The 12,003-nt window shown below is 36.6% G+C and overlaps 1 protein-coding gene and 1 long non-coding RNA gene across 3 annotated transcripts; both read right to left on the bottom strand.

Annotated features, from left to right (window-relative positions):
- Positions 1-34: 34 nt before the first annotated feature.
- Positions 35-7,976, bottom strand: LOC109007020. Of its 2 annotated transcripts, XR_001998721.2 has the most exons (5): positions 7,465-7,976; positions 6,590-7,035; positions 6,302-6,455; positions 5,161-5,328; positions 35-610 (listed from the first exon to the last, which is right to left on the bottom strand). It is a non-coding gene; the product is annotated as an uncharacterized LOC109007020 (long non-coding RNA). The 2 variants fall into 2 exon arrangements; XR_004797967.1 differs by lacking the exon at positions 35-610 and having other exon boundaries at positions 4,237-5,328.
- A 676-nt stretch (positions 7,977-8,652) lies between these two features.
- On the bottom strand, positions 8,653-11,283 carry LOC109007022 (probable receptor-like protein kinase At1g11050). The gene has a single exon (XM_018986501.2). The coding sequence runs from the start codon at positions 11,061-11,063 to the stop codon at positions 9,135-9,137; it is 1,929 nt and encodes a 642-aa protein (XP_018842046.1). The 5' UTR covers positions 11,064-11,283; the 3' UTR covers positions 8,653-9,134.
- Between the last annotated feature and the right edge of the window lie 720 nt (positions 11,284-12,003).

The raw sequence follows: 12,003 nt of genomic DNA, 5'->3' as shown, positions 1-12,003 counted from the left end.
AATTCCCCTCACAATCATCGTTTTTGTTTTTGTTTTTGCTTCTGACCCCACACTTTATAAATGTTTATTTATTTATTTTAGATGTTATTTTCAATAGCAAATATCATTAATGTCTTAATTCGAGCCATCATTGCCTACACTTTTTAGTGGGGTTGCCAAAACAGACATCCGGTTGCTCAATTGTTTTAAATAAGAAATACTTGATTTAGAGGCATCTTTTAAAAAAAAAAAAACACCTTTTGACAGACTCCTCAATTTAAAAACTGGGATGCATTTCCAGGAAGGATGAAGCGTCTTGAAATTGCCACAAGTCACAGCACGCACCTAGCTGCTGATCTACCGAGTACTGTTGCAGAAATATTGGCTAACCACTGACGTGTATGGCCTGCTGGCCGCAAGCTTCATAGTAGTGTTTCTTTTGTTTTTTAGAAGGCATATTTCTTCTTTTCAGGCACTTTCTAATCTGTAAACCGACAGATTAGAATATTCTTGAGCAGCTCAAGCGAACAACTGTAGACCGAAAGTAGATAGTTTGTGTTGGTTCTTGCGATCCGAGCTGTGTTGCAAATCTTGTAGGATTCAGTTGTAGCTTGTGGCAACCTGGCTGATTCTGAATGCACCATATATATATATGATCAGCTCAGGCAATCTGATTTGACACCTCACTCTAGTATTGGAGTTGCCCATAAAGACAACAAGAAGAGTGGTAAAACTGGCTGAGGGGAATATTGATCCCTACACCCATTTTGGATGGTCCCTCATTTGATTGATTGAACATGGGCGCTCTTCTACGATGCACAAAGTCCAAATTTCACAAGCATAGCAAGCAACAAATTTTATTGGACATTGCATGTACATTCTAAAAAGCTACCGTTTTAGGACAACAAAAGAAAGCAGTCAAAGAAAAATCGTCTGCTGCAACTTAAAGCTAGTGTGTCTCACAAACTTTAATACTGGGAAATGGATGGAATCCATTCTATCTCCAAATGGAAGTCTCAGTATATATTCCTAATAAAGAAGAGGACCTTTCCCAGTTGTTTGCCATCATTGAAATGGATAGCATTTGGTTTCTGCCGAATGAAATAGTCCATGAATCTTATAGGCCTACCATTGAAAGCTTCGTGTCTGGGACCCTAAAGACCTATAGAGAACATAAATATGCTTGGGGCAATAACCAGTTGATTGAGCCATATAATGGGAGAGTAATTGCTAGGGACCATTACATTCTATCTTTTGATGTGGCTGTTAGAAATACAGGCAACACAACAACAGCAATTTGTAGAGCAAGCGATGGGTCTCCAATTTTTGTTAAAACTAAATTCATTCAAAGCCAAAATCAATCAAGGTGAAGCCACTGCAATGCTTATAGGAATGGATGATGCAATTAAGCATCATATCAAGAAAAATATCACAATCATAGGAGATTCACTAGTGGCAATAAAAGTAGTGGAAGATCCAGACGACTGCCAAGATTGGTCCATTGAACCAATTGCCAGAGATGCAAGTACTCTGCTGCAGTCCTTCGAAAACTAGAACGTGAGAAAAATACATCAAGACCATAATCGATGCGCTCATTGCATTGCGCAATGGGCAGCCTCCAGTAACATCTACAAAAACATCCCACTCATCTTTATTCCCCATTGATTACTAGACTTTCATAGTGGTAAAGCCCCACCCAATTCTGTAATATTCTAGATTCTAAGTGTATTTTGTAAACCTCTTTTATTTATTGAGAAAAAATATTTACAACTATGAATTGTTCAACCACCGTGTAATCGCTTTGAAAAAAGTGAATAAAACATAAGACTCACATGAAAAAAATTAATTTTTTAATAGTGAATCCCACTATTTTTCAAAGCGATTACACGGCGTTTACGCACTTCATGGTTGTATATAGAATTACTCTTATTTATTAATATATATGATGCTTGTCAAAAAAAAAAAAAGTGTCTGGGCACGTATAATGTCTATGGGCCTCGGCATCCCACTCATAAATGTCTGTGAGAAGCTCTTCAGTCTTCATCCTTCGCATCCCACTTTACTTGAGTTGCTCGTGAGGGTGATTGAACTGACGTTGCTTTCTTATAACTTGTTTTCAATGATACATTGTAAACAACACAATATTTTCGTAGAATTACTAATTAATGTACAATGAATGAAAACCACAAGCAGTCATCTATACATTCAGAATTCCATCTCTAGCTGTCCATTATAAAAAAGAAGAGAATATATGGGAAATACAGAACTGGCCAATAAGATTTATTTTCTTTTCCTTTTTGTTTTTTAAGATCAGCCGCAAGGCACTTGAATTGATTTTGCTCAGGAACTACGCTAGCCTGATGCATACCTTAAAGACTAAGGGCTTGTTTGGCAGGTGAGATGATCTCACAAACTTAAAGCTAGTGTGTCTCACAAACTTTAATACTGGGAAATGGATGGAATCCATTTTATCTCCTAATGGAAGTCTCAGTATATATTCGTAATAAAGAAGAGGACCTTTCCCAGTTGTTTGCCATCATTTTTGGTTTCTGCCGAATAAAATAGTCCATGAATCTTATAGGCCTACCATTGAAAGGTTCGTGTCTGGGACCCTAAAGACCTAGAGAGAACATAAATATGCTTGGGGCAAAAAACAGTTGATTGAGCCCTATAATGGGAGAGTAATTGCTAGGGACCATTACATTCTAGAGCCATATAATAGGAGAGTAATTGCTAGGGACCATTACATTCTATCTTTTGATATGGCTGTTAGAAATACAGGCAGCACAACAACAGCAATTTGTAGAGCAAGCGATGGGTCTCCAATTTTTGTTAAAACTAAATTCATTCAAAGCCAAAATCTCAATCAAGGTGAAGCCTGCAATGCTTATAGGAATTGAGGACGCAATTGAGCATCATATCAAGAAAAATATCACAATCATAGGAGATTCACTAGTGGCAATAAAAGCAGTGGAAGATCCAGACGACTGCCAAGATTGGTCCATTGAACCAATTGCCAGAGATGCAAGTACTCTGCTGCAGTCCTTCGAAAACTAGAACGTGAGAAAAATACATCAAGACCATAATCGATGCGCTCATTGCATTGCGCAATGGGCAGCCTCCAGTAACATCTACAAAAACATCCCACTCATCTCTATTCCCCATTGTTTACTAGACTTTCATAGTGGTAAAGACCCACCCAATTCTGTAATATTCTAGATTCTAAGTGTATTTTGTAAACCTCTTTATTTATTAATATATATGATGCTTGGCGGAAAAAAAAAAAATGTGTCTGGGCACGTATAATGTCTGTGGGAAGCCTTGGCATCCCACTCAGAAATGTCTGAGAAGCTCTTCAGTCTTCAGTCTTCATCTTTCACATCCCACTTTACTTGAGTTGCTCGTGAGGGCGATTGAACTGACGTTGCTTTCTTATAACTTGTTTTCAATGATACATTGTAAACAATACAATGTTTTCGTAGAATTACTAACTAAGGTCCAATGAATGAAAACCACAAACAATCATCTATACATTCAGAATTCCATCTCTAGCTGTCCATTATAAAACACACTTTTCAATTTCAAATTTTCAACTTTTTCATTTAATCATCAATTATTAAAACATTTCCAAACTTCCAAACAAAACACAAAAAACAATACAACTTTTTCAAATTTCAAAACAAAATAATATTGAAAAATTATATTCTAACGGAATTTTAACTTTATGATATTTTTATTCAATTTTTTTCTCTTATTTCCCAAAACCCAATAAAACATCTTAACTCAAACCATTTCACTGCTATTAACAAAACTCTCATCTCATTTTATTACCCAAGCATCCCCTAATTGCCTGAATGGCAAGTGAAAACAGTTAGCTGTTTTTCCTGAGTGTTATCAGATAAACTACCAGGAAAAAAAGTTCCTTCAAATATATCATAACCAGCTGACAGGCTGATTATAACATCAAACCTAGAACAAAATTTATAATTCGAAGCTCATTTTCTGATATATTTGTTTCTAAAAAGTTACCAAAGAATCAAGCAAAAAACCATTTTCTAAAATTGTCATTACTGTTTGAAATTGAAAAAAAAAAACTATTTTTTATTCAAATCATCATCACTCTTTAAATTGTTCTTAAAAACAGAAAACGAAAATTAAGTTGTTATTATTTTTTTACTGTTTTGTAATGGAAAACCAATAAAATATTATTATTAAAAAAAGTTTTTGTTCTCAATATTTTTATATATTACAATAGAAGTATATAACACCTGCTTTTCATGAATTATATCCAAGCATATATAAGCACTTCACAATCTTCCGCTCACACATTATATTCAGAGTAAAGAGAAAGGGCCCAATTGGCGGTTATGAACATAAGAAACGATCTGAATAAGAAAAAGAGTAAAACCTCAAAAAAGAATAACCAACCAGAATTTTAGAGAATATGAATCCTCTATCTTATTATCTTTAGTCCGAGGATCCTCGAGAGTGATGCTCAAACCTCACATTATTAACACATTCTCCACCAATTAAAATCTAAGTACTCAAACACAGTAATGCATACTCATAATCAAACATTAGATACCAGCCAAAATAATTAATTCATTGGCGGCCAATTCCTTTAAAAACTTAAACTAAACCTTAATCCCAATCAAATTAGGATCGGTTATGGATCTTTATCAACCAACTGGTGTCGAAAATGTATTCTTTTCCGCCATTGTAACCTATCTAAAATCCTACTTTTTTCACCTCCCTAGTCAACATATCCCCCCAAGCTAATTCAGGGCCCCCTTTATTTTTTATTTTTGAAATTCCTTTGACTTGAGTTAAATGTGCATATAAATATCAGATCAAACGTCAAGAAACATAATTAAATTCTAAAACCTTCAAATGAAGCAGTAAGTGAAACATTAACTTCAACGTGCTGGGGCCAAAATTTTTCTTAATTGCATCAGAAACTTATTGACAACTATTGAGAAACAGCTAGTCGTTAAGGCATTTATGCAGCAGGCCAACACCAAAACTCTGAAAGGAAAGCTTTAAACTTCATGTATAATGCATATTCAATATTGCAGCACAGATACAACATGGCCTCAATAAAGCTTGCCTAAAATAAAAACTCCTAAAACATGAACATAAGTTGAAAGAAAGTGGACTAGAGCATAAATTGATAATTCTAACCTTTCTTTATTATACCGTTATCCATGGCCTTATATTCCATGTTCTTCAAAGCAAGTCCTACACCATAACCGCCCAAATTCAAGGAATCTCTTGTGCCAACTGCACTGCAATGGTCAATTTTTGCTTCACAGCCAGAAGGTAAAACAGGTCTCACAACATAACTTTTCCCTAAAAGTTATTGAGACAAACCATCAGCAATTATCTTGGAACTATATCACTTATAAAAAAAAAATAATTTATCTTGGAACTATATTATAAAATCCAAAAATCTAGAAGATGGATGACTACTAGAACCATTAAATACACAGGCTGGAGAGAGAATATTCCAATTATTTTAGTTGAAAATTGTTCTGGATTTATCAGATGCAATAGATTAATAAATGCGCAGTATAAATGGCACATGACGCTTGAAGAAGTTGGAAGTTAGTGTCAATCTGCCTGATCCTTTTATGCTTTCTATCATTTTATCTGTGTTTTGTCAACACATAGGACATGAGGCTATCCAGAGTTCAAAAAGGATGGAGAGGTAGTTTTCAAGCCATCAGTTACATTAGAGGAAAAAGAGACACCCAAGTCCATATTTCAGGATTGGGGACTACAAATACATATCATGATTCAGGATTGTTCTTAGTCAATCCTCTTCCCTTCTTTTCTGTTTTCTAGAACATTAGCTGGGTTTACAGAAACACCATTAACAGTAACAAATCTACTTATCATGTGCTACGCAACAGGAGAAAAAACAAAACAATACATGAAGCTAAGCAAGATTGGCAATAGAAATTCTAAGAACATATTTTCTAGTCACTCATGCAACTGCCTGAAACTGGTGTGCTACTACGATGGACATATTGAGAGTTTCCATCACAGGAGAACGGCTAAAAGCCGATGAAGGTGCAGTGAAGTGGGAAGCTAAAATTCTACTTCATCCAACAAAACCTGCGTTGATTATAAATGACATGACTATCAATCAAAAGGCATAAATATAGTAATAGATTTTCATTTACTTGCTCTATTATTATTTGTTGCATATCCATCCATTTGAAGAAGCCATTCCCCATTATTGAAGCAACAACAGTAAAAAAATAGTTATTTTAATATAATATATAGATGTATAAACTTTGAATTAACACAAGTGACAGACCTCTTTGGCAGCTTCAACTAATGCGACATGAAACTTCTTAAAGCAATCAGTTCTAAGAGCTCCATTAAGGATGGAAACTGGGCTTTCTGCACTTGAATCAAAGTGAATACGATCAAAGTCAAATAGTTCTGGCTGCTGAAATGAGTCTCCAGCGCTGGCAGCCAAGCAATGAGAAATAAAAGTAAGGAAGACTGCAGAATGTGGCGATAATAAAAAAAAGCACACAAAAAAAAAAAAAAAAAAAAAAAAAGTAAAACAACTATGACAAATTGACAGAACAGAACTTACAGTTCACTAGGATTGCGAAGCCACAATAGCAATTCCTCAATATCAAAGAACAGTGATCCACCAGTATTCACTCAACAACATTCTGCGCCAGCACCATCTGGGTTTACACCAACAAGCAAGGGGTCTGATTTTTTAATCTGCATTTTTGCATTTGTTTCTAAAGTTTCCTCCTTGAAATTGTTTGATACAGCTTCATCAGCCAGAGGAAAGGAAAAAGAGACTTCTCTGCTAGTTGTCGATAAAGCACCAATCTTGGGGATGCTGATCGCAGCATAAGTGAGAGTTCAAACAACGATGTCAATGGTTCACTTAAAAAGAGAGTGTCCATGTTCCAAGATTTTCTTCAGGCACTCTTTAGCTGTATAAGATCAAGGCCACCCTCAGTATGAAGCCACACGTCAATGAAGTCCTTGAAAAGGTCTTTCCATTCCCTAGATAATGGTTCACTGTATATGAAAAAAAATGAAAGTTATCACAGAATTTTTCCATAAATCGTCAGGTCAATTTCCACTTTCCCCACAACAACCAACGTTCAAAATGATCACATTTCTCTACACCAAGGCAGCCAAAAGTCAAGTGATAAGAGATTTTTTAAACAAAGGAAACCTCTAAACCATGGACCCTCTCCAGCCCCATTGTCTACTGGCTTAATTCCATCATCAAGACATACTGGTTTTCCCGGACGCAATAATCGACAGAATAAAGAGCTTTGGTGGGGAATCTTGAAACCCATTTCAAGATTTCAGCAAAAGATAACAATAAATGAACGCAATAAACCAATATAATCAGAACAGAATTTTATTAAAATTTTGAGAACGCATGAACAAAATGAAGAAAATGAAATTAAAGAAAGAACAGAAAGAAAGGCAACTCACCAGCTTCTAAAAGCAGTGGGGTACCGTACCATTTGACCCGAACCGGGACCTGCACGTTCTTGGGTCTTCGACTCTGGGCAAAAACTGACCCAATCCCGCCAGAGCCCCAAAAGACCAACCAGGACAATCAGAACCTACAACGCTGATCCCGAACGGGTCTCCATTTTTGAAAGGACGCCAATGGAGTCGAACCGGGTTCGGATCTTTCAACACTAAAAGTGTCGGTTCGAATAATCTCAACTCATATCTTATTACTATTCTTTATTATTTATAAATTTTAACTCAGAAATCTTCCAACCATTCATAAACATCACAATTCATCCGAATCCAGCCTAAATGTTAAAGCAAAGCCACCGTTGACAACACGAGCAACGAATTCACCATTGAGGCGTGGGCGCTACGAAAGAGAGACTCAGACGTAAACTTGGGAGAGTGCGGGCAACACTGCTTTAACGGCACTATTGTCTTCTCCTGAAAGTGTAGGGTCTTTATGTAAACGTGAGGTAAAAAATGTGACGCGGGGTTTTGTGATTGGAAAATCTTCGTAGGTAGATATGGAGATATGTTTAAATCAAATTGGACCTCGGACGACCGAAACAAGAAAAACCGAACTTCAGTCTGTTTTGTCTCTTCGTTGGGTATCAAGATCATTCAGATTTATAAAGATAATTTATGGATTTTCCCGTATAATTTATGGAAGAAAAAATTTAATTGTAAACTATTCTGCATACTAATATGCATATCCATTCAATATAATTATATTAATTACTCAGTAAATAAATTTTATTAAAAATAATATTAATTTAAATTTAAAATATAAAGACAATAATATTAATATGTAAATTAATATACAAACTTACTTATACTTCGCAAAAATTTCCATGAACTGTTCTGTCAGATCATCCTATCAAATAACGCGATGAGTGATATTAAAAGTGCAGCCTTTTGTAAAGGTGATCTTTGAAGCAACAGATACGTATTACTAAAGGTGCAGCCTTTTGTAAATCCTTTCTGCTTATAACTCTCAGTAATTTCCTTCTTTTCTTTGATTTCAATATTAAATTAAAAAAAATCTCAAACTCCAGTTAGCATCTCAGCGGAGCCTTTTTCGATTGCAAAAGTCCTTAAGCTTGCAACTTCGTTTGTTTAGTGATAAACGGTTCTTGAAGTCAACATGACAGGGAAAAATAAACCGAAAAAACTAACACAGACTACAGTTCAATACGTACCATAATGATTACAATGAGAAAGAATAAATAAGAGAACTTAAAATCCTGCAATAATTGGTATTCCAAATGATTGCTTCATACCGTTTTTTCATTACCATCTTCAATTCCTTGGATTGTGCTCCCGAGCCAACCCCACTCTGAGTCTGAGACAACATACACTCAGAAAGAAATGATAGGCTTACCACTATTACACAGTTTTTGTACACTCCTTATGGTCCTACAACTTTATAACTTCATGAACGGAGTCTTATTTCTATACTTGGATGGTTAAATCTCCTGGTCTTTGGTCTTTGGTCCATGACCCCATATATGCATTTAGATGCTCAGTGATACATTGAATCCGTACAAAGAAGGGCCTTCAATATACAGGGCAGGGCTTCCACCTCTCTACATTCTTTCAATGATGCAGAAATTTTGGGGAAAAAAAAACTACTTTCTTGATTACCTGAGCATGTCCCCATTATGTAATTGTGGCCCACTTAGTGCTGGTGATATACTGAAGTTATTACGATCGCTAATAAATGAAGGGTGTGCAAGAGGCATCGGTCTATCGGGAATTGGAGGAACCTCGATATCTCCTTCCAACATTTTCAGGGCATCCAAAATAGTTGGCCTCAAAGCGACCATGACATGAGCACACAAGATTCCAACCAGCACAAATCTCTCCATTATGCTCTTTGGATTTGAATTCTCAGAATCCCCATTTTTCAACAAAGAAGAATCTAAAGCTGCTTCTACTTTTTCAGCTTTTACCAATGACCAAGCCCAGTCTGTTATCAGAAATGCACGTGGTGATCCTGATGACAAATCAAGAACTTTTCTGCCACACATTACCTCCAAAACCACCACTCCGAAACTATAAACATCACTCTTTTCCGTCAGCTGTCCATATAGTGCATATTCCGGGGCCAGGTACCCATGGGTTCCGGCCACTCTGGTTGTGAGATGAGACTGGCCCTCTCTACTCTGCTTTGCAAGCCCAAAATCCGCCACTCTTGCTCTCATATCCGCATCCAACAGTATGTTTGTTGCCTTGATATCTCTATGATATATTGCTGGTTTCACTCCATAGTGCAAATAAGCTAAACCCTTTGCAACATCCAAGATAATGCTTTTTCGTTGAGGCCATGTCAACAATTCCTTCCGCAATCCACCATCAGCAGATGGAAACAGATGGTTTTCGAGATTGCCATTTGGCATGTAATCATAAACGAGGTACCTCTGACTTCCCCTCTCATCATAATCATTGTCTCCATCGATCATACAGCACCCTCTAAGTGGAACAAGATTTCGGTGCTTCAAATTGCTAATAATATTAACCTCATTGCAAAACTCCTCCGCTCCTTCAATATCGGATTCCAAAATCCTCTTCACCCCTACCACAGTTCCATCTGGTAAAACCCCTTTATAAACCAATCCAAAACCACCCCGACCAATAAAATTCTTCTGGGAAAAATTATCAGTTGCCTTCTCAAGGTCCTGAATTTTGAACCAAATCGACCCTGTATTTGGCCTCACTCGTGGCCTAGACCCTTGTTCCTCAATATCATTACCATAATCAAAATCAGACCCCCCAGCCTTCTTCTTCATCCACCTCCTATCGAACCAAAAGTACAATCCCAACAAACAAGACATGACCAAAACTGCAACCACAGCTCCAGTTAACCCAAAAATAAGACCAGAACGGCTCTTACTCCCCGAACCCGCTTGTGAATTAAGCGATAAACCAAAAATACATTCCAGAGCACTCTCACCCTTAGGTCCAAACTCATTAACAATACCAGCAGCATAGAGAATAGCAAACTGCCAGCAATCTAAAGCTTTGGAGGTATTACCGTCGATAGCAATCAAGTCACGCTGAGTCCGGGCCCCAGCTTCCACGCAACCGCCACAGGAAATGAGATCAGTGAGGTCTGGCCGGCAAGCGGCATCCAGAGAAGTGTTGGGGCCAAGCTTGGCGACCCAATCTTGAGTGGAGACTACGCCGGCACAGATGTTGGGTGAGATGACAAACTGTTGAGGGGTAAAGCAAGAGGATACGAGGTTGGTGGTGAGGGAGAGGGAGGTGAGCTTGGATTGGAAGTCTTGGAGGCAAGAAATGGAGGTGGGGACGTCGGGGAGTTCAAAGAGAGAGGTATCTTTGAGGCGTTGGGCAAGGGCTATGCCATAGAGGGATAAGAGGTCTTGGCAACATAACGTTCTGTTGGATTCAAACTTTTTGCAGTGTGAGGTGTTCCATGGGATTCTCAGGACATAGTCGAGGTCCATGGGGCATGCGGCCGTTGAGATGTTGCTTGGAGGAGGGGAGGGTACTGCTGAGGTTAAAGTGAGAAAAAACAGTGAGAGAAGCAGCAGAGCAACTTGATTCATAGCTGCTTCGCTCCCTAGGAAGTTTGCTTGGCTTGGAATCTTGGATTTGAGAGAGAGAGAGAATTAACTAGAACTAGGTTGAAGCCAATGGTGTTTTGAGACAGATGCAAAGCATCGATTCACTTGTTTTTTTTTAATGGAAGCATCGATTCACTTTGGTCAAACCTTGCTTTGGCTAAGTTCTGGCCTTCTGGGGCTGCGTGCTTGGTTGGTGTCAGTGTGTCACAGATCGGCAGGATTGGTTACAAGTTGCGTGTATCATCAACACAAATCAAAGTCAAAAGTTTGACTATTTGTGCTTAAATTAAAAATAAAAATAAAAATTTATTTTCGAAAATGAGATAAGTTTAAATTAATTAAAATTAAAATTAAAAAATAAAATAAAATGAATTAAAAAATTTGCTGAAAAGAATCTAGAGCCAAAAGGCATCGGTACGTAAAAGTATAAATAAGTGTTTACAAGATAAAAAAAATGTTTTCGAGAATTATTTTTTACAACTTGGGCTCAATTTTCCAAGAACGTGCAGTAGTTAAATACGTTTTGTCCAAAAATAAAAAATAAAAAAAATAATGGAATTTAAAAAAAGGGGTTAACTTCTATAATCCTTATCCAGCCAGTAATATTAAATTGGTTCTAACAAATTCAGTGCGAACAATATAAACAAATAAATTGGGATTAAGATAGTGGGTTTATGTGCTGGCAATGGCCATCATTTTGTTAGACCTAATGATTGAAGTTAAAAATTAAATAAAATATTATTATAATATATATTTTTAATATTATTTTTATTTTTAAATTTAAAAAATTGAATTATTTATTTTATTTTATATAAAAATTTTAAAAAAATTATAATAATTAGATATTGAGATATTTTCATGCAATTTGTTTAAAATGGTATTGGGATATTTTAGCTTTATCTTCAAAACTAAAGAGAGAATG

This window comes from Juglans regia, chromosome 13, assembly GCF_001411555.2.
Source record: "Juglans regia cultivar Chandler chromosome 13, Walnut 2.0, whole genome shotgun sequence".
Taxonomy (NCBI): Eukaryota; Viridiplantae; Streptophyta; class Magnoliopsida; order Fagales; family Juglandaceae; genus Juglans; species Juglans regia.
Note: the sequence above shows the minus strand (reverse complement) of the source record. Positions and strands in the feature narration are given on the sequence as shown.

Coding starts and splice junctions, on each gene's coding strand:
- LOC109007022 (XM_018986501.2), bottom strand. CDS start 11,063: ATGAATCAAGTTGCTCTGCTGCTTCTCTCACTGTTTTTTCTCACTTTA.